Raw genomic sequence first — 23,375 nt, forward strand, 5'->3', positions numbered from 1 at the left:
AGCTTAGCATTTGCATAGCGTTTGTTAGTAGTTAGCAGTAGCATGAGTGTTGGCTAGAAATTTCAACAAAAAAAAGTAATTCAATTAGAATTCTACGTTTCAGACTTCTCTCCATTCATCAACGTACAGAACAGAACTCAGCACTTTGTCTCTTTATTATCAACACACATCTCCATTTCTTAGAATCCAGCTGTTCAAGTCAAACCCAATCAGGGCCAGCATTGCGACGGACCCAGCGGTGGATACGTCTCTTCCTGCGGAGGATTATCAGATAATCCCGCTCACAAATCGAGTCCTTCCTTCCTCATGTTTCTGTTGGTAATTACATAAATGGTAGGCTGGAGATTGCAGAGGATGATGTCTGAGGATGTCTGCAAAGAGAAATGGGATTGGATTTAGAGACTGCTTTGCAGAGCAGCAAGGGAAGGGTGTTTGCTCAGGTGCAGGGCGTTGGGGTGTTGGTTGAATAAGCAGGGGGGGGTTTAGGGTGGAGGGGGCTGGAAGATGTTGTCTCTGTTGTCTCTGGCAGTGATGCAATTTCCCAAACATTTTATTTCTTTCATTTTTTTGTACCCTCACGGCCAAAATGAGATACATTGTTTACTTGGTTCAAGACAATCTTCAATGTTGTTTGGAACAAAAACAAACGCGCTGCTTCTGAGATAGTGCAGCACTTTTGTAAGTATTTATAGGAGCATTTGAGGAATGCTAATTTCTTGGTGGAGGGATTGAGGTCTTATCAGCTCTGCACCTGTTCTGGAACGTTCCTCCGTCCTATGGTGTCCCAAAACCTTCTTATCTTCTCCCCAGAGTCGTGAGGAAGGCAGAAAATGATGAAATATCAATAGGATGATGTCGGTGAAATAGGGGACTGTGACTGAGGCAGCAGGGATTTTTTTTGCTTTTAAGATTGCTCTTATGATGTTTGAATCCATTTGTAGTAAAGTTAAATAATTACAGTGAACTCAAACCACAGTAAAAGTATGTGTAGAACCTTCCTTTTCAGAATATAAATTAAAAAAAAATTATCTCATGTGTTATTTACCTAGAGCGCGTGTGCGAATCTCCCTAAAGTATGCATGCGATTTATTAAAGCGCGCGTGTGAGTTTCGAAGCGCACCATCGCTTTCTAAAAAATATTTTCAAATTACCCGGTTCCGTAAGTTGCTTTATAAAGAACTAACCCTTTTTTTGTCCAACCTTGGCGCACCAAGAAGTGCAGCAGTGGCTGCTATCGAGCTGCTGTGCTCAGCTTAACCATGGCGCTGAGTGGACGCCGCGGCTTTAACAGGCCTGGAGTGTAGTATCTGTTCTAGTGTGGATGCAATCGTCTAATAGGTGTACAGTTGCTCATCAGCGTGACGACAAGAGCAAAGTTTAATTGGGTTTTCAACTGCTCCAATAACTATCCTGGGCCAATTTGAAGTGTGTGTGTGTGTGTGTGCGTGTGTGTGTGTGTGTGTGCTTGTGTGTCTGCATATGTGTGTTTGTGCATATATTCAGTGTGTGTGCACACCTTTTTGCGTGTGTCAGTGTCTGCATTCATGTGTGTGTCTGTTTGTGAGTGTGTGTGTATGTGTGTGCGCATGCATGGGTGTGTCTATGCATGGGCGTGTGTCTGTGTATATACCCCCATGGCTGACCCCGTGTGTGGAAGGTAGGCGGTCCGCAGGCCTAACGCCACTGCCACCGCTGCAGCCATTGATCTCCTGGTTCCCCGGCCCCCCGTTGCCGCACCGGGGAGGGCGTTAGGAGCTTCAGCGGTGACCCTGTGACCTCTCTGTTCCAGGGGAGGCCTACATGAGGCTGCACCGGCTGGAGGACGCAGCCCACTGGTACCGAGAGTCCCTGAGGGCCAAGCCCGATCACATCCCCGCACACCTCACCTACGGCAAGCTGCTGGCCGCCATCGTGAGTCCCCCTCTCTGTGATGACCCTGGAGGGAAACGATGGAAGGCTTCATCTGCATGTACTCTCTGTCTCTCTGTCCCTGTGTCTCTGTCTCTCTCTCACTCTCTCTGTCTCTCTCTCTCTCTCTCTTTCTCTCTCTCTCTCTGTCTCTCTCTCTCTCGCTTTGTGTGTCATTCTCTCTCTCTCTCTCTCTCTCTCTCTCTCTCTCTCTCTCTCTCTCTCTCTCGCTTTGTGTGTCACTCCTTATTGCTTGCTCATATCACACGCACACACAAACACACATACACACACACACACACACGCACACAGGGTTGGCAGAAGTACAAGCATGCATTATTAACGTGAAAAACGCAAGTGCTCATCTCTTACCATTTCGAATCGTCAAATCAGATTATAATGCGTTATCTAGCCCAGGGCGACCGTTGATCTGGTTACAGTGAAGAGGAGTTCAGGGCAACATGCAAGGTCGTGGTCTCAGCTCGGATAAGGAGGCCGTGCAGGAGTTAGAGGGAGCTTCGATTCCGTGGATACCGAGTTATGCGCAACCAAGTCAATTTTATTCGCCGAAGAATGTTTGTCGTTTATCTGAGATGAGGTGAAACGACGAAAGAGGGTCAGGGGAGTTGAGGAGAGGAGAGGAGAGGAGAGGAGGGGAGGGGAGGGGAGAGGAGAGGAGGGGAGAGGAGAGGAGAGGGGAGGGGAGAGGAGAGGAGAAGAGAGGAGGGAGGGGAGGAGAGGGGAGGGGAGAGGAGAGGGGAGGGGAGAGGGGAGGGGAGAGGAGAGGAGAGGAGGGGAGAGGAGAGGGGAGAGGAGAGGAGAGGAGAGGAGGGGAGAGGAGAGGGGAGAGGAGAGGAGAGGAGAGGAGGGGAGAAGGGAGGAGAGGAGAAGGGAGGAGAGGAGAAGGGAGGAGGGGAGAGGAGGGGAGGGGAGAGGAGAGGAGAGGAGAGGAGGCTGAATCATGCGTCTTGTGTCAGCCACCGTTGTCTGGCGGTGGGCGTGCTCGGTTGCTGGGTCACGCCAGGATGGCCGGGGAGGCTTGTGTGTCCGGTCACTCGTTGGCTCAGCCTGAGAAGGAAGAGGCTCCAGTGAGTCATTGTTCTGAGCCCTGGAAAACACAGTGTAGGATGGTCTATGGTGCAAACGATAACAATACAAGTACAGTACAATACAATACAATAAGTATACGATGGTTCTATTATTATATTATTTTATGAAACCCACTGTTCGAGACTCTTAAGCACAAAAACATTCATTCCCATAGGAACGTTTAGAACCGCAAAGAATTACCGCATGCTGCGTTAAGATGCTGTGGGATTTGCTCCATTCAGAGGATGTGATTATGTTTATATTATGGGATGGAAGAACCCAAAGAAACTTCTTCGGCAGCAGAAGAGCCGTGACCTGAGGGTTGCTAGGAGACGGCGGTGAGATCTCCATGATCCCTGACCTGGGTCATCTGGCGGCCATCTTGGGCCGCTAGATGTGGACGAGCTCTGCGTGTGGGAGGATAACCGTCTCCCATTGGTCGAGGCGGTTGTGATGGGCACGTGGGGGAGTCGTCACCATGGCCCCAGGGGGAGGAGAGGACGGAAGAGGCAACGTTAAGAACCGCATCTTCAGAAACCATGTGGCCCCTTACCGCCCCCGTCCCCTGCCTCTCCACTGGAGCCCGGAGCTATCGGAACGTTATAGATCTCAGGTGGCTGATGACACGCACTCCCAGCATGCATCTGGTTGGAGTCCGACCAACGCGGTCTTGCTGGGGAAGCTGGTCCGGTGCCACTGTTTGAAGAAGCACATCTTTCACAACTCTCTGTAATGGTGGATGGCTGTAGTGCCAGTGGTTGTTGAACACACAAATAATTGGATCCATTCCTGAAGATACCCCATCGGAGAGAGTTCTAGTTCAACACACACACACTCAAACACAGACAGACACGCGCACCAAACACACACCGCCACACACACCGACACACACACACACACACACACACACACACACACACACACACACACACACACACACACACTGGCCTATTCATGCTTCTCGAAGGCACTAAGCTGTATTAATATATTACGTACTTGGAAAGTGACACAGTCAAATAATTAAGGGCTACGGATGCACACAATCTGTGTGTGTGTGTTTGTGTATTAACATTCCTAACCCCCTCAACGGGTTATCTGAACATCTAGAAAAACATCTAGAAAAATGATTATTCTGAAAGTCTAATTTTTAATTAATAACTTGAGGTCTCAAGGTGACCAGGCAGAAAGGGATATGGCCTGTTAAAGAAACCCATTTTAATGGCACCATACTTTATAATAACAAAGTTGTCACACTTGGGTACCATCCACTGACACACAAACAGATACACACACAGACACACACCCAGACAAACACGAGCACTCACATGCTCATGGGCCGTGAAATGCAACTTCTAGTCATACTGATAGTTTCTGGTGGTTAACTGCCCGGCAAAATGTAATTAGGTGCAAAATGCAGAGGGGTGATGAATAATGGAGAGGGAATGACTTAGTGGATCGCTGGCCCATGCCAAAACGATGCCATTGATTTTCCTTCACAGCGCCCGCGGGCGATAAGGTGGCTAAAATTAGGCTTTGAAAACTGCCGATGCTAAACAAACCGTTGGACTTTTTATCAGCAACGGCTTGTTTAGCGTTAAGGGCGATCGAGAAATGGATGAATTAATGCAACGTTCAAACATTCATCACATTTGGTTATTGGGAGATGTCAGAACTGGATATTCAGTGATTTGACTAATTAGGAGTCCTGGACATTATAATGTATGATTATTGATCTGTTTTGTGTCTTGTAGGCTGTTAGGGCTGGAAATAATTATGCAATAATAATCATAATCATCATCACCAATTGAGGAGAAAATAAAGACGGGTTTGTCAGATGCTGATAAGGGATCTGTGGTGGACTGTGACTTCCCAGATATCACTAACATATCCATCTGCCCCTCGGAAAGGAACAACTTATTCAGCTGACGAGCATCAGTCAGACATTAGAAGGTCTAGGGTGACCCAGGGGCCTAATGAAGGAGGGAGAGAGAGAGAGAGCGAGAGAGAGAGAGAGAGAGAGAGAGAGAGAGGGAGAGAGTGAGAGAGAGGGAGAGGGGGGGAGAGAGAGAGAGAGTGAGAGAGAGAGAGGTAGAGGGAGAGGGGGGAGAGAGAGAGAGAAGAGATGTCCTCCAGGATGTGTAGTGTGTGCGTGTGAAGCTCTCCTCTCTCAATAAGACGGACGCTGAGAGCCCTCCCCACTGAGCCATCTCTCTGTCTCCTCTGACGTTTTATCTTCTGCAGCGAATCTCTCTCGCCCCCATTCCGCCACCTGCATTAATCCTATGAAATCTGTAATAGAGGAAGACACAACACAACACACACACACACACACACACACACGCAGACACAATCGTTGGGACAGCAGATGTTTTCCTAGCTGCCAAAGGTCTGGACATTGAGGAGGTGGAGGAGGAGGAGGAGGAGGAGGAGGAGGAGGAGGGATGTATAATTGACTGAATCAGAACTGAGATGGCTTTCTGAACCTTTCAACGCTACCTGACCCCCTCTCTCTCTCTCTCTCTCTCTCTCTCTCTCTCTACTCTCTCTCTCTCTCTCTCTCTCTCTCTCTCTCTCCCTGTCCCTCTCTCTCTCTCTCTCTCTCTCTTTCTCTCTCTCTCTCTCTCTCTCCCTCTCCCTCTCTCTCTCTCTCTCTCTCTCTCTCTCTCTCTCTCTCTCTCTCTCTCTCTCTCTCAGCACTACGGGTGCACAACTCAGTTCCTGAGCTTATTGAAGCATGTTGGTGTGTGTGTTTTTGGACATATGTGTGTGTTTCTGTGTGTGTATGTACTTGTGTATACCTGTGTGCAGTTATATACTACAAAAAAATCCTACACACACACCAACAGCCGCTGTGCCCTGTAGGCATTTTGACTGTTAGTTTAGTTCATTTCCCCATATTTCGCCACCACATTCCCACACACCACTTCAAACACCCAAACACACACCCAAACACACACACCCAAACACACACACACACACACACACACACAAACACACACACACACACACACCCAACACACACACACACACACACACACACCCAACACACACAACCAAACACACACACCCAACACTCACACACACACACACACCCAACCACACACACCCGTACACACACACACCCAACACACACACACACACACACACACACACACACACACACACCCAACACACACAACCAAACACACACACACACACACACACACACACACCCAACACACACAACCAAACACACACACCCAACACACACACACACACACACACACACCCAAACACACACACCCGTACACACACACACACCCAACACAGGCTCAGATAAGAATGGCCTTGGAGGGCTGGACATCTGGTGCGCTCCCCCTAGCTCTGGGCCCCAAAAGTAGACCCCCCCCCCCCACACACACACACACACACACACACACACACACACACACACACACACACACACACACACACACACACACACACACACACACACACACACACACACACAATCTTAACCCCCACCACCACCCCCGATATCCCCTCTCCACAAGCGCTCGCTGGGGGAGGGGAGATTGGATCGGTCCAGGGCAATAGGTCAGAGAACACTCTCTTAATGTAATCACCCCACTTCCTCATCGTATATCTCCATCCCTCCATCACTGTTTCTCAAAGTGTTGGCTGCCCTCAAGCTGGAGCCGTGACCGCGCTACCATGTACTTCCTCTAGGGGTGTCTCGCGGTGGTTTGGTTGCAGAAAGTTTGTTCCATGTGAAAACTTTGATTTCCTTCTCGTGATACAAAGCGTATTCATTATTATTTGCGTTCGGTCAGGATCTCAGTAGCTGGTTCATCTCCATATTATGGATTTTGAGATGGGTCGGTTCTGCTGCTGAGTGCAAATATCTCAAGCAATGGCGGCGGCCCTAACTCGTACTCTACGCTTCATAACGCTGTGTGAACCGGTGGGCGACGTCTAGGATGATACATCGTTGTTTTTTAGGGTCTGTGGTTGCTCCCCTCTCCCTTAGATTCTGTAACGGGGGGCAGTATATAATATGTGGTGTGGAATAAGCATAATGGAACTGTAGAATGTTGGTGTATTTTAGTGTATTTTACTAAAGAAAGTGATTTGCATGGGAATGGCCTGGGGTGTTACAATAAACAAACCATATCCTCCTTCACAATAAGAGCGGCAATAACAGAGGAAAAATATACGCATGGTTTTATGATTTGATAAACAAGTTCAACAGCATTCATCATGGGTACATTTTTGGCAGGGGCGAAGAGGAACGATTTAAATAAAATTGCATTTTTATTAAAATCTGCATTTTGATAAAATTGTGTCAACTACCTACTTGGTCATTATTCTACATCAGACACACATTATTTTATCCTTATTGTCAATTACCTTTTATGTGGTGTAATTGTTTTTTAACGGGGGGCGGGGGGGGGGGGGCAAAAAATAAGACATTGTGTAAGGGGGCCTGAAAAAAAAGTTTGAGAACCTTTTTGTCTAGATTTTGGCTGCACTCGCTTAAACTCCGAGGGGGAACACAAGACGGAGTTATTATACAATTGTTCACACCAATAGAAAGTGTGCGTGTTTGTCCGTGTGAGTGACCCTTGTGTCTCCATAGGGTCTAACGTCCTCACAATGCAATGTTTTTGGGTTCATTTGTTGAGTTGTGTGAGGATTAAAGGTGCTGCAATATTGGAAAAAGGGGAAAATAATCAATTTGTGTGTGTGTGCGTGCACGTCCTTGCGTGTTTGTTTGTGCGCGCACATGTGTGACATTTTAAATGTGTAGAAAACCACAGTTCACCACAGTGGAAAAAGGCCATTATTAAAGCCAGCTGTGTTTGTGTGCGTGTCTGTGTGTGTATGTGTGTGTGTTTTTATCTATATGTATTTGTGTGTAGCATGTGTAAAGTTCCACAGCGAACCACAATGGAAAGACGGCTTTACTAAGCCCAGCTATGGTACGGAGAGCTCAGCCGCAGCCCCCAGGCCAAGCTGAGCCGAGCTCAGAGCAGAGCGGTTAACAGACGAGGGGAAGTTGGGGTTACCTACTACTAGCGCTGCTATTGATTTATGGTTTGAGGCCTATATGTGCCTCTGGATGCAGTTAGCAACGCTTGTCCCACAGGTACAACAAGACAGGATAAATACAGTATCGGATGATGAGACTTTCTAACAGGTGACTGTCGTTATGATTTATGAGATTGTTTCACACGCAGCCGCTAAACTCCACATCTGGAAATAGAAACCATCCTTGTGTTGATGTCTGACATCCCAAGCTATCTTTGTAGTCGACGCCTGGAGACGTGAGAGGGCTAAACGTGTGTCTGTTATTTGACTGAAATGACAGAAATGCAAAGAGGCGAAAATAGTCCAGTTCTCCAGTCCAACACCCTCTCGTTCGCTCGGAGGGAAACGCGAGCATGAAACGGAGAAGAGGCTAATGAAGCACAGCTAATGCGTCCATTTCTCTGACTCTGTGTTGAAAACGCAAATCCATCGGCAATGTGGAAACAATCAGCGTCGGAGTGTAAACAAGAAGATGTGAAGCAGGGGAACCCTGGAATACTGATCACAGCTTTGTAGTGGCTCAGGCTGACACACACTCACACAGCTGTTGATACACGGTAACAGTGATAGGAACGCTGCAAGCCGTCTGTGTGCGTGCGAGTGTGTCCGTGCCTCTGTGCGGGGTCCAAGGGTCCCAGCATGTCATGTTATGCAGAGGAATGAAAACTAATTGCTGCACATGTAGGAAAGACTCCATGGCTGTATCTGACTTCGTCCGTGTTTCATCTCTCTCCTGCAGGGACAAAAGGCCGAAGCAGAGAAGTACTACTTGAGAGCCATTCAGCTGGACCCCACCAAGGGAAACTGCTACATGCATTATGGTATGCTCTCGCTTTAGCAACGTGACCTGATGGTGTATGGGCCCCACATGTGTTATATGCAATATCAGTTTAACTTTTTAAAAAACAACCGTTAAACGATTTTTAAAGTGTTTCCCTCCACAACGATATAACAGTATTGTGCCGCTGTTTTGTCTCTGAATGATTTATATAATATTAATTTCAGAAATAGATATGTTAATTGCAAATGCTAATTTGTATTTTTAGGTGTCCCAAGAAAAAGGTCCACAACCATAGTTGTGATGAATGAACTTTGCTATTTCATAGGACATTTTATAGATGAAATGATGAACACATTTAGAAACAAAAGTGTTGATGAGGAATCAATAAGGAGATTCAACAGAAAGTGATGGTTAGCTGCGACATGAGCCCATGTTTAACATCTTTAAGCTCATTTAGAGGCCCCTTGTCACTTCTCACTTCCAGGGAAACGGGTGTATTTGAGTTCTCAGCCATCAGAGAGATAGCACAGAAAAGAAAATGAACGAGGTGGTGTCGGAGTGAAAGCCATTGTGTCTAATCCACTGGTCTCCATCCTGATCTCCCCGATCTCCCCCCCCCCCCTCACCGCGCCCTGCTGCCCCGTACACGTCTCTCTGTCTCTGTTGGCTTGGGCCCCCGGGGGTCAGGGTGAAGTTGCTGTCTTTGGCCCCTGAGTTGTTTCCCGTTACGTGGCCCTCGTACCACAACTCGTTTCTTGTATTTTCTGTTTTCCTTTCTCTATCTCGTAGCCTCTCGCTGCGCCGTAGGTAATGTTTGTTTTCCCTGCAGGCTCCCCTTTCTCTTTATCAATACGGCAACACTCCCATTTTCCCCCACTTTTCCACAGTCTCAGTTCCAGTTTCTTGTTGTTGCATGTGCGTTGACGTAGATCCTTTTGGATCTGTTTGTCCACCGATGTGTGTGTGTGTGTGTGTGTGTGTGTGTTTGTGTGTGTGTTTGTGTGTGTGTGTGCGCGCTTGAGAGAGCGCGAGTGAGTGAGTGTGCGAGTGTGTTGGTGTAGGTGTGCGTGTCTGTATGAGTGCATGCGTTTTGTAGATACGTATATGCGTTTGTGTGTGTGTGTATTGGGTTCTCTTTGCCAAACAGCCCATCACTGACACATCTGCACTACACGAAACGCACACACACATAGTCACACACACCCACATGCACACACACTCATAGATACACACACACACATGCACACGCACACACACTCAATTCCACAACAAAGAAAGCCAATGACGGCATCGTTTACGAGAGCGGTATGAGAACGAGGATGCGAAGGGTTAACGCACGCGGCTGAGATAGCGAGGACGACTCCCTCCTTCCTTTCTTCCTGCGATTGTTCGTAGTTACGCCTGTTTGCATGCAACAAACACACACACACGCACACACATGTGCTAGGCCTATGACCTGTTTAATGCAAGACGTTCCGGCGTTTCCATAGCAATGATCGGCCACGCCGGAAGGCTCCAGGAGCACGGATGACCTCTCGGACCCGGTCCTATTCGGTAGCATGATTACTGAAATGTGTGTCTCAAAAAAACACCGCCCACCACTACCACACACACACACACACACACACACACACACACACACACACACACACACACACACACACACACACACACACAAACACACAAACACACCCGTAGGAGGACAGGAGGAAGTCAAGGAGGAGGTAACATCTGCAGGCCGTCCTGCTTCCTAGTTTATGGCTCCCGAGCAGAGCAGACGCCCTGGGGAGACGCCAGCCAGCAGGTGGTGGGGCACTACCAGAGACCCTCTGACTCATCCTCACACACACAAACACTCACAGACACACACACACACACACACACACACACGTGCAGAGACACAGACACAAACGTGAAAACACACAGACACACACACACACACACACACACACACACACACACACACACACACACACACACACACACACACACACACACACACACACCACGAAGCGTAACGGCTACTCCCAGCTCTTTTGGCGGTTCTTCCTCTCCTTTGTTGTTTGTTTTGTGTTTTTCCCGTGCGGCTCTCTGCGTGGATCCATCATCCGTCGTTTGTCTGCTTCTTCCTCTTCCTCTGCTTCTTGATGTTCTTCATCATAGGCCCTCGTTGCTTCCTTCCTTCACGGTGTCGTCCCGCTCTGTCTTCATTCCTGTTACGTGCTGTCACTTGTGTCCACGCATGCTCCACCTGTCAAAACAATTACCCCTCTCTCTCTCTCTCTCTGTCTCTCTCTCTCGCTCTACCTCTCTCTCTGTCTCTCTCTCTCTCTCTCTCTCTCTCTGTCTCTCTCTCTCGCTCTACCTCTCTCTCTCTCTCTCTCTCTCTCTCTCTCTCTGTATCTCTCTCTCTCTGTATCTCTCTCTCTCTGTCTCTCTCTCTCTCTCTGTATCTCTCTCGCTCTCTGTCTCTCTCTCTCTCTCTCTGTATCTCTCTCTCTCTCTGTATCTCTCTCTCTCTCTGTCTCTCTCTCTCTCTGTATCTCTCTCTCTCTGTCTCTCTCTCTCCTCTCTCTGCATCTCTCTCTCTCTCTCTGTATCTCTCTCTCTCTATTTCTCTCTCTTTGTATATTTCTCTCGTACTCTCTCTTACTTGCTCTCTACCTCTTCCTATCTCTCCATCTATTTATCTTACTCTCTTCTTCAATCTCTCCATCTTTCTGTGCATCTCTCTCCCTGTCTCTCTCTCCATCCCTCCCTCTCTACCTGTCTCTTTCTCCCCATTCCTCTCTCCCTTGTCTCTCTTTCTCCCCATTCCTCTCTTCCTCGCTCACTTTCCCTCTCTCTGTAACTCCCTAATCTTGCGAGCCAGTTGATAATTCAAAGAGATAAGCAGTAAAGTGCTGTAGGACACGGGTGGGTCTTAATAGCTCGAGGTGTTTTACTGTAACAGTCAAACACTCGACATCAAACCACTTAGCAGCCAATCAGCCTTCATCCTCCTACTCTTCATCCTCTCACTCCTCCAGCTCCCACTCTGCTCTCTGCGCTCTGTGTGGTGATTCATCCCCGTTCCGCGCCGCCCACTGGGGTTAGAGGTGGCATTGGGTTTCAATGCCACCTCACAGTCAGAATGTATGTGAATGTGTGTGTGAGGGTGTGGGGATGTGGGAGGGTAGAGGGGGCTTGTCTCCGATAGCTGGACATTGTATTGTTTTGTATTTTTTTATATTCTATGTTTTTATTTTTATAAAGCACCAAGAGGACTGCCATCCGATTTCACTGTGTCCTGTACAATGACACTAAATGATTCTCTCCATGTAAGCCCCTCCTTGTCTCCATCTCCTCGTCCTTCGTCTTCAGGGCAGTTCCTTCTGGAACTTTCTCGCCTTGAGGAGGCGGCGGCGATGGCGGAGCGAGCGTCCGAGCTGGACAGCGGCGAGTTCGACGTGGTCTTCAGCGCCGCCCACATGCTCAGGTCAGGACTACACTTTTGGCTACGCAAAGATTTAGAACATACGTCAACACAACCAGGGACGAAAACTGGTTGAGCCCCGTGAGTTGTTGCATTACATCACCGTGAAAAGTTATTTTTAACTCCACCCCCCCCCCCCCCCCCCCCCCCAAAACATGAATTTTATTTGAAACACAAACAAAGAAGCGGTCCAACGTGAACACACAGCTGCCGTGCTCCTGTGTTGTGTAACGCTGTTCCCACCCACCTGAGGGGCTGGATGTCAAACCGGCGCGCATATTTCAAAGTAAAAGCGTTAAATATTTGGGCACTTCGGAGCCCGTTGTGGAAAAATGATTGGACAGTTGTTTATGGTTCATAGACACGCATCGCAGGACGAATAAAACCGATCCATCCCGTGCCCAACACAATCTTGGACGGGCGTTCCTTTAATTCCCGTTCGCTCCACATATCTGGGAAAGCTATTAGCACTCTGGCTTCCTCCTTCCACATAAAGGAACTCCGACCACAGAGGATCGCTTCAAAGTTAAAGAGTCCCAGAGCTTTGGGACGGAGGTTTGGCTCATGGAAAGCGTGAGTAAATCTACGTGACGGATTGTGGCTGCCTGCTCCCCCCGCTCCGACAGGCTGTTTTCATCTCAGACCCCTTACTGTGACACACACTCCCTATTTATTACGGGCCTGTTGCGAACCTCACTTTGGTTATTATCGCCTGGGCCCCATTATCTGCTGCACTAAAAGATAAATAAAAATAATGAATGTCTCATAAAACAACAACATTAGTATAAAGTTAGTACGGTCGCCCTGTGGTCTGGAGGACTAAACAGGGCGGAGCTTCGGGTTATCTGTCAGCCTATCGATCGCACGCCAGCACGGTCTCACCTCGTCGGAGACACATCGCGCTTCATATTGATCGCCGCATCTGGAAAACTCCCGAAACCCTCGAAGAAGCCGCACACGTCCGGTTGCTCTTCTTATTCTGCAGCCGTCAGCGGCTAGCCTAATGAAGCCACGGCCGCGCTGCCAGACAAATCCGGCAAAGACTGGTTTCGTTTCCGCGATGGCGGGCTGACGGATCGCCATGGTGCATTTATTTTTTTACACAACCGTACAAACGACAAAGAGTTCAGTGGGAGTTCAGCGCTCAGGCCCCTCGGTGAGGCAGGTGGGTGGGTCGGCTGTCAACCTGCTGGCATGCAGCTCCCCGGCGGCCGTTAGGGATTAGGCCAATTGCTCACAGGAAGGATTTCTCTGCTAGTTACAAGAATGGATGGTGCTATTAGGCAGCTCATCTATTACTCTCACTCATTTGTGTGTGTCTCTCTCTCTCTCTCCCCCCCCAACCTCTCTTTCTCTCTCCCCCCACCCTCTCTCTCTCTCTCCCCCCCACTCTCTGTCTCTCTCTCCCCCCCACTCTCTCTCTCTCTCTCTCCCCCCTCTCTCTCTCTCACTCTCTCTCCCCCCCCTCTCTCTCTCTCTATCCCCCCTCTCTCTCTCCCCCTCTCTCTCTCCCCCCTCTCTCTCTCTCTCTCCCCCTCTCTCTCTCTCTCTCTCTCTCTCTCACTCTCTCCCACCCTCTCACTCTCTCCCACCCTCTCTCTCTCTCTCTCTCTCTCTCTCTCTCTCTCTCTCTCTCCCCCCTCCCCCCTCTCTCTCTCTCTCTCTCTTTCTCTCCCCTCCCCCCTCTCTCTCTCTCTCTCTCTCTCCCTCTACAGGCAGGCCAGTCTGAACGAGGCAGCGGAGAGACAGTACGAGCGGGCAGCAAGCCTCAGACCAGATGTGAGTGTCTCACACACACACACACACACACACACGCACAAACACTGTCCATGTAGCACTTAAGCTGACTGTCCTCCACTAACGTACACCATCACAGGCGGTGACCTTCCTGTTTAGGGGGTTCCTTTCCTCACTTACATAAACTTGAAAGAACTGGCAGGATGTTTTTTCTAAGAGGCCGTCCAGAGTCTATGCCTCACCGCACAACTTGATTGAAGACAAGGCCTTCACTGCGACACCAGTCCCCATTAGGGCCAATGCCAAAGTGGTAGAAGGAATGGGGGCCCCTTCATGTTACTCACTTGCCCAGTATCAATCAGTCTCTTCAAAGACGGCCACCCCCGGCCTCTGGCCTCAGCCTCTGGCCTCAGCTCAGCCCCCGGCCTCAGCCTCCAGCCTCAGCCTCTGGACGTTCTTCAGAAAGACCTCCAGAGCTTTTTACCGGGCATGGCCAGGGCTTCCTGCAGTGATCCGTCATGGGTCTCCCATAGCAACACTGTTTTCCCACCCTCAATGACGCGGCGCTGTTTGAGTTCAGAGGGCGCTACGAGAGTGGCTATTAGCTTTTAGCTTTGGCAAGGCTAGCTAGTTCCGTAGCACCATCGTGTATGGTTCTAGTGATGGACTGTAGTCCGAATCCAAGTCTGGTCTCAGGAAAATCTGAACCAAATGCATTGCTGTTGTGTTTCTGTAAGAGGTCTAGGGACTAAGGAACTGAAAAACACACTGTTGATGAAACAAGATGGAAAACTGAAAGTGCATTTATTTGGCGCATTGCGATTGTGCAGTGACGTGAGTTCTGGGAGTTGTCCATTGAAGCATTGAAAGTGCTGAATAGATTGAAACTTTTATGAGAGTTGTCATCCCGTATTAAACGAGATCATTCAGGTCAAACGCAATAGCCATTACTTATTCAGGACAAAAGGATGGCCAGCTATTCACTGTTAAACCCGCTGAGCCATTTGTCAAACGCATACTCCCCATTGTCTTTGACATTTCTCCAAGAGCATGTCTGTCACATGAATAAGAAGTCCTCAGATATCACCCTAATCCAGCAGGACGCCAGGCATTAAAAATGCAGCACTGCTAATACATGCTCAGAATGACGATCAGCGTGCGTCTGCAAGAATACCCTGGCGTCTGAATGCTTATTTTAAAGTTGGTCTCGCTAAAAGACCATTTTTAAACATGCAACCCTTCAACAAGAGGCTTATTTCTGACCCCTAAGCATACATTTTCACTTGATGTTCGACTTTCATTTGTTTCTGAGCTTTTTGTTAATTCCAACCCATAACACAGATTTATTTGCAGAAAACAGACAAAACGAAACCATTAATTTGATTCCTACATCACTCTTGTCTCCGGCTAGCTTGTAAGTCACTTTGGAAAAAGTGTCTGCTGAAGCTAATTTTACTCTACAAATTACAGAGAGTGTATATAGAGTTTATAATAGGTTCTGACGGTAGCATTTGTAAAACTAGCATACGTGCACTTCTTTCCAGTTATTACTAGCACAAACTACTACTACCAGGCTGTTAGCCTAGTAGCTCCGCATTAGCCCCCCTCACATGCCACTAGCCACCGACATACCGTCCATAGATGAAAGCAAAGCCAGATACCTCATAGACACAGACCTCGGTGCCTCCGGTCCATGCAGAGCATGTGTTTCTGCTTTATCGAGGGTGGGAATGGCAGGGAAGTTTGGGTCTTGGGGGTGGGGGGGGGGGTGGGGGGGGGGGGGGGGAACCTTGGCAGCGGAACCTGGTCAAATTGAAGTAAAGTGATGATAAAAAAGGCTTCCTTTCACACATGCAAGAATATCCAACAAGCGAAAGGTCAACTCTTCACCCGGCGTTCGGGGGTATCTATTACGCACACGCAAGCAATAAATCTCTGTCCCGGCCCTAATGGGCACGAGTCGCTGAGTAGCTGTCTGGCGCTCGTCAGGAAGAGTATGCACGCCGTGACATAAACAGGACCCTATCTCTTAAATGTCAATTTGTTGACTAACAGTGTGACAACTGTCCTTTGCTAAGGACGGTTCAGACTCAGAGGCAGGGCGGGACTCTGCCTGTAGGGCTGGAAAATGGCTCAGCGCTGACGGCCGACGCACTAAATCTGGAGTCAGACGTAGCGTGCTGCAGTGTGACGCTTCATTGTTTTAAAATGATGACTTTTTCCAATTGAAAGCTCAAGTCGCGCCCATCAAAGATTTTCCAAGTAAACCTTTCAGCACATGGGGGATTTCTTTTCAGACAGCTCTCACGCACATGCAAGGGCAGACGCCTGCATAGCCACACAGTTATACATTAGAAAGCGTGGTGAAATGGTGAATAATAATACAACTAACAGTGATAATACTAAACGGTTGGCGAGAGGCTAACCCTCCATATGTCCGACATATGGAGGTCGAATGACTCCCATCTGGGAGGAGGTGCAGAAGGAGGTGAAGAGGAGATTTAGGTGTGTTAGCCACAGGGGGCATGCAGGTGAGGGGGGGGGGGGTTTGACCTGGGGTTGCCAGATCCTCCCGGCTGATACTCTGGTTCCTACCAGGTGGTTTCACTTTGCCACTTCAAAGGAAACCCTTAAATTAAATGGGACTCCTTAAACACACGGCTACATGGGTTTCCTAGTTGATATCATAAAGAAACATGCCTCCTCCACACGGTAGCGTGTGTGCGAGTGTGTGTTTGCGAAGAAACACCCACTCGGTCACACACCCAGGTTAGACCTTCATCTCAGAGAGTAAGCCCTTTTGATCTTCTAGATTTAGCTCTGTCTTTACCTGCTCGAAGGAGACTACATTGAAAGAACAAGTGGCCTGAAGGCCTTGCGTCTCTAGACGCCAGAGGAGAGGCCAAAGTCTGAAGCAGGAAGTGTTTGTGTGTGTGGAAAGGGAGTGCGGCTGGAATTCTTTAAAACCGTATCTTCACGAAAACAACCTAATGCTGACTCCCAGCGGGGCGGGGCCGACCTGCTACCGTGGCGTGAGCCAAATCCAAGGAGAAAGTGTCGGGCGTTCGGGGCCTTTGAAATACGACCGCATCGCCTACTGTGAGGCCTAATAACAGGTCGCCTAAATATGTATTTAGGGCCTGCTGGTCTTCATGCACACCCTGTAGAGACCTGCCAGGAAGTGTGGGACTCATCTCACATATGAAACGCTCTGTGGTCGATAAAGTGCTCGCGACCTCAGCTCTAAAAATGACTTCAAAGATGGCTTCAAGGTCACCAACGCCTCTTCAACTTGACTTAAATAATTCTGGCATGAGATTATCCTACCCTGATCACATCTGAAGATTCATATAATATGCAACTTCATGCACGCACCTGCTGCTCTTTTTAACGTATCTCCATGTCTTTTTGTTTCTGTGGACGCAGTACCCGGCGGCCCTGATGAACTTGGGCGCCATCCTCCACCTGAACGGGAAGCTGCCGGAGGCGGAGGCTAAGTACCTGCGGGCGCTGCAGCTCAAGCCCGACGACGCCATCACGCGCTCCAATCTGCGCAAGCTGTGGAACATCATGGAGCGCCAGGGGCTCCGGACGAAGGCCGGCAGCACGGGATGAGCCCGCCGCCTCAGCCCGGCCGCGGCCGTCGGCGGCGATGTGTTCCTGTGGTCGAGTGTTGGGAAGCCTAGCCTGGCGCGGGCGTAGCGGATCCAATCAGATCACAGCTATTTGACGTACTAAAAACACAACTGAATCTAATCGCCAGCGGCTTTGTTAATTTCTAAACCTGAATGCTTGATTTTTGAGTTGATAGTGCTGACATCGCGTGCGTTGGCGGGCGACACTGCGAATGCCCCACTTATCATCTGACCCCCTGAGGGACACATCCTGTGTTGACCACTAGAGAACGCACTCTGCCCCCAGTGGGAGACATCTTCCAACAGACACGTCTCCAAGGTGTTTCCCTCTTCTAGGAGGTGGCAGGGATTCCCAGGGAATGTTTTTTCCTGAATGAGGCCCCCGTTCCAGATGGAGGATATGAGGTAGAAGAATTTAAAACAGTTCACTTCTTTGGAAGAGTCTCCAGATGACGAGTCGCTACAGTGGGTGTGTTTTTCCCTGTGAAAGGTTCTAAGGTGGGAAGGTTTTCGGAAACGTGGGCCAACTTTACTGCTATGTTCTGGTGAAGGTGGTCTGCAGAGACCCCGTAGGTCGCATGTTGATCCCAGTGGGTCCCGAGAGGTCCTGCCTTGTATGAAAATGTCTCACTGAGGCGTACAGTCAGCCCATTGAGAGCAGAAATCCAGCCACCGCTTGTTTGGAGGAATGTGACAGCAATGTCAAAATGTCCCGTTTGTTTCATGGAAAAAGTCGGATTAAACCACAACTCAACAACAACCCCTCAGTTTTGCGTTATTTGGGTTCCGACTGTTTGAAGAACATGAAAACAAAACGAAAGCATACGAGCGTTGCTGAGATACTGCTCCCTCACAAAACATAAACAGGACTGCATGTCCATATGGTAACCACCAGGAGTTTCCCACACCGCCGCCCGGGTGTTGAAGTCCTCCGGTCCGCACAGCGGGGGCTTGGAAATGGCTCACCCACCCCCCCCGGATTGGATGTCAAACACCATAACCGCTAAGCCAAACGACAGCAGCCGTGACCTCATCATCATGTTGTTAGAGGAGAACAGTCACGCTCCATTACGTTCTAATATGAGAGAGAACTGTTTCATACGCGCGTTGGGAAGAGATTGCGGTCCGTAACATCAACTCGGTTTCCGCTAAAAATGGAGTTGGAGTGTTGGAGGAGTTGGGCCGTTGAAGTTACAAATCGGACCATATACGGAGACGGTCCGACCTTTCAGCAATTTTTTTCGGAGTTGATTTTGCAGGCCGGGATTGACGTACTTTCTTAGGTTCAAAAACAAAGCCTAGCCTGACGGTACGGTAGTGAGGGTTACAGTAGTCAGGGTTACGGTAGTGAGGGTTACGGTAGTGAGGGTTACGGTAGGGAGGGTTACAGTAGTCAGGGTTACGGTAGTGAGGGTTACAGTAGTCAGGGTTACGGTAGGGAGGGTTACGGTATGTACTCTATGTACCAATGTCATCTGCCTAGACACGCTGTGCAAATTCAAACAGCAACCCAAGGATGTGTGGTCCTTACAAGACATCACGCCACTATGACGTAAGCACTCAGTGATCATTTGGTCATTATTTGAACTGGTTGGGACTGTAAATTGAAGAAAAACAACTATTAGACCGCACCAAAATGTGTACTGAACAGAAAGCCTCTGGTGCCAAACGAGAAGTTATTTTGACCTTTTATGTATTAAGATGTCAAATGAAGATGTATTATTTTATTCCATGTCCGACTCATTGTTTTAATTTATTGATGTGTTTTTTTTATTGAAAATGACAACACTGTCTCTCTCTCTCTCTCTCTCTCTCTCTCTCTCTCTCTCTCTCTCTCTCTCTCTCTCTCTCGTCTTTCTTTTGTTTCTCTTACTATTTTATTTTTTGATATTCATTTCTCTCTGCTCAGGGACACCAGGATGTACTAACTATCTGAAAAATGTTCCAGTATTCTGTTCTGTGAGGATAACCGTGTATGGTTACCAACCGACAAATGTACAGCTTAACAAATATGTGTTGTCTTTTGTATGAGATTGTGTTTGTTTTTCAGAATAAAAACATGTTTTTACATATTGTCTCAGTCCAGATATCTGTGGAGACTTTCCTGTCAGTGTTATTTGATAATTAATACAAAATAAAATGTCAACTTATTTTTTAATTTGGTAAATACTGGGGAAACTGTATTTCTCCAGGCTCAGGACTTGGAGCAAGGAAGAACAAGTCATACTATTGCACAACATAATCCAAACACTATGGGGCTCCCACACAGACAAACACTGATCTTAGAAGATGAAACTTGATATGCTGATGATGTAATCATGCAAACAGGAACGATGATATAAAACGTATTCAATATAAAAAAATTACATTTTTTTACATTTTTTTTTAAATTACAAAAAAATTACACTTTTCCCTATCAACACATTCATTTGGCAATGGTGTTATAAAGCAAAGCTCACAACTATTATGATTGTTTCATATAAAATGTTTCACTATTTAATAATCATATCTGCTGCCGACTGCATTTAAGACATTCATTAAAGTTGTAATTATTTTAAAAAAACCACTATACTATGTTTAAGATACTTGTTTTGTCATGATAGCAGAGATGATAGAAGGAATAAGCACATGTAAGACGAACAGACAGAGAGTCTCTTGTCAAAAAGATTTTATACAAACGAGAGCTTGTTTAATTCAACTGCAAGTGCAGCTGGAAAGGTCACACCCTATTTTTGACCTCTTGTCTGACAGGGTCTTCTGTTCAATTCCATGCATTTTTTTTGGTGATCTGATGAACCCAGAAAGAGGGGGGAAACAACAGGACATTACAGACTGGCCCAATCCCAGTGGCATTCAAATATATATTCATGTTAGGGCAGCAAAAAATAGTTTATTCATCGATTAATCTATAAATACATCTAATTTTAATCACCAATTAATATGAAATAATTAAATCAATCGACATAATAAATGATAATGTTGGTGCAGACCTAAGCTATTTCCTGGCAAACAAGTTTAAAACGAAACCAGGAAGTGCTGTTATTAATATATAGTTGAAAGAATAAAAAAAAAGACGCTGTTCAGATTCTTTCATCCGTCTGAGTATGAAAAACATATGATAATATGGCTACTATTTCAAATAATTGAAGATATAAATAAATGTATCGCATTTCAACTTTTCAAATAAATACAAAAAAGTGAATTGACATGGATCTATTTTAACATCCATCAAGGTTTGAAATAAATATTTTCCTTCCACGCTCCTCCGTGCGCTTCAAGTGTTATTTTGAGATGAAAGCGGTTCCCACACACAATGCTCTCATGTGTGTAGCTGTGTGTGTGTGTGTGTGTGTGTGTGTGTGTGTGTGTGTGTGTGTGTGTGTGTGTGTGTGTGTGTGTGTGTGTTTGTGCGTGCGTGCGTGTGTGTGTGTCACACCTAGAGGCCAACGTGGAGAGATAAACTCGGGAAGGAAGTTCAACGAGCTCTTTAGCCTTTACACGCTCAGACTTCCTCTCTGTCTGCTTGCCTAGCCTCGGCTCCTGGAGCACATGGAGGGTCTGCAGGTCTGACCAGTGGTGGGTAGGCTGCTACACTCTACGCATATTCATTTGTTTTGTATTGAAACGTTGACAGGATGTGATGTCTTAGCTCCCCACCATCAACCTGTGGAATACTACAACGTAGGCCTCAAACTGAATGGGGATTAGCATGCGTGCTAAATGTTAGCACATGGACAAATGTACAAAAAAGTGTTTGGTAAAAACAGGCCCAAAAGTGATTATTACCAAAGTGCTTTCAATATCTAGGCCTGTATAGTTTATTATTAGTGGTACTGTGGAAACAGAGGTACAAACAGGGTTTGATCAAATAGAACCCCTTCAAACTTAATTTATCTTTAATTGAATTCAGAACAAAACGCTATACTGTGGCGACTCCTCCGGGGTCGCGCAGGGGATTCTGGGAATTGGGGTTGTCAGTTGACAAAAGGGGCTTTTGTCAACTTGTTTTGTTGTTCGGTTAAGAGGGGTTAACGGGTTTGGGGTTTTCATTGGTTGTGTGTTAATTGTGTGTTGTTTCATTGTTGTGTGATCGGGACCATTAGTGAGAGTGTTGTGTGTGTTGGTCAGGTGTGTCGTGTTTCTATGACGTGGTCAGCGTTCAATAAAGGCAACTCTCTTAGTCGTGCGGTGTATGGGGCACGAGAGTTGCGTAACCTCTTAACCTGAGCTCCCGTCCCGTCCTTGCCGTGCTGCTCGCCACAATACTTATATTACTATGACCAGTGGCGGTGGGTCGATAGAGGGCGCTAGGGCGCCGCCCCTCTGTGAAATATCCACTTGAATATATCTGCCAACTATTAATCAACTAATATCAATACGAAATAAATCAACACTAATACATAGCGTTTATCCTCGTTTAATTGTCTGATATGCTTGTCACTGCCAGCAACCATTTAAATGCGTCTGAACGTCAATGATTTGGGCTAGGCTAGTTATTGGTCCATTGGAAATAAAGCCCTCCTCCAAGTCAGGGGCGCCGGAGAGACAGCTTTTCAGCAGAGACAGCTTTTCATTGGCGCAATAAAATTCGCCCTCGGGTCGGACCAGTGTGCGCCCCAGGCCAATGGTATCGCTTTTATTTTTTGTTATCACTACATGATTGGACAATTCAGCGAATCAATGAAATAGGCTACCTCCCTCAGCAGCATCCGCTTAACACAACTACATGTAGAGAAGAGATAGATCGCTAACTAGCAGAGAGTTGTAAGCGCTTTCCACCCTTTTCAGTGGAGGAATTGGACTCCCCTAGCAATGTTTTACTTAAAAGGAGCAAGTAAGTTACATATTAATTTAGTCTTTCGTCCTGTAGCATATAAACAAAATGAAGCAACTGTCCCATATTTCTAACTGCATTTGAAGTTGACATTGAGACTCACAAAAAATGGACGCTATAGGACAGTGATCATGATTTGTCTCAATATAAGAATAACAACAATGGGTCAAATAGCAATGGCTGGTGGAATGGCCATAGGTCTGTATATGCAGTGTAAGCTTGTCCAGGCCCTGCAATTCAGGATGTAGGCTAGGAATCTAAATAAATAGTAGGTGATAGGCAATAGGTAGTGGCCATCACCAAAATGCATCAAATCTATTAAATTCATTTTTTTATGGGGGGGGGGGGGGGGACCCAGACCCAGAACCAGACCCCCTGTCTATTACTGTGCCCACCAACATTTTTGATCACCAGCCGCCATTTTTGATCACCTGACTATGACTATTCGTGGCGTTGGAAAACAGGGTCCAGCTATTAAAGACTTCTCAAACGCAGGTCTACTGTTTTGATCGAATGGGGCGAGGGCGTGTCAGAGATAAAAGTTTGCCGTCTCATGTTGTGTACTATAGCGCACTCTAGTGGCGGCTATGGCTCTGCATTAGTAAGTGATTTGTTTTTTTCTTCATATTTATTCAATGGCTCTTTGTTAAATGACAAATAATCGCCTAATAATGCTTTGATTATATTATATTTTATGGCTGGTCTGACGGACCAAAAGGCAATTGCAATGCTGAAGACAGCTGAAATGCAAATAGTATACTATTTTCAATTTTCTTGAAATATTACACCAAACCTCCAGCCTCCAAATATACCAATCACTGAATTGAATCACTTTTTTAATGAATT

At 47.2% G+C, this 23,375-nt stretch overlaps 1 protein-coding gene across 1 annotated transcript in view; it reads left to right on the forward strand.

Annotated features, from left to right (window-relative positions):
* The window catches only part of tmtc2a (transmembrane O-mannosyltransferase targeting cadherins 2a), a 56,477-nt gene extending 37,519 nt beyond the window's left edge, over nucleotides 1–18,958 (forward strand). The window contains 5 exon segments of the mRNA XM_079755442.1: nucleotides 1,790–1,911; nucleotides 8,807–8,888; nucleotides 12,212–12,326; nucleotides 14,039–14,102; nucleotides 17,487–18,958. Of these exon segments, the coding sequence (XP_079611568.1) occupies nucleotides 1,790–1,911; nucleotides 8,807–8,888; nucleotides 12,212–12,326; nucleotides 14,039–14,102; nucleotides 17,487–17,675 (572 nt within the window). The 3' untranslated portion in view covers nucleotides 17,676–18,958.
* The last annotated feature ends 4,417 nt before the right edge of the window (nucleotides 18,959–23,375 follow it).

This window comes from Pollachius pollachius, assembly GCF_949987615.1.
Source record: "Pollachius pollachius genome assembly, chromosome: 18".
Classification (NCBI taxonomy): Eukaryota; Metazoa; Chordata; class Actinopteri; order Gadiformes; family Gadidae; genus Pollachius; species Pollachius pollachius.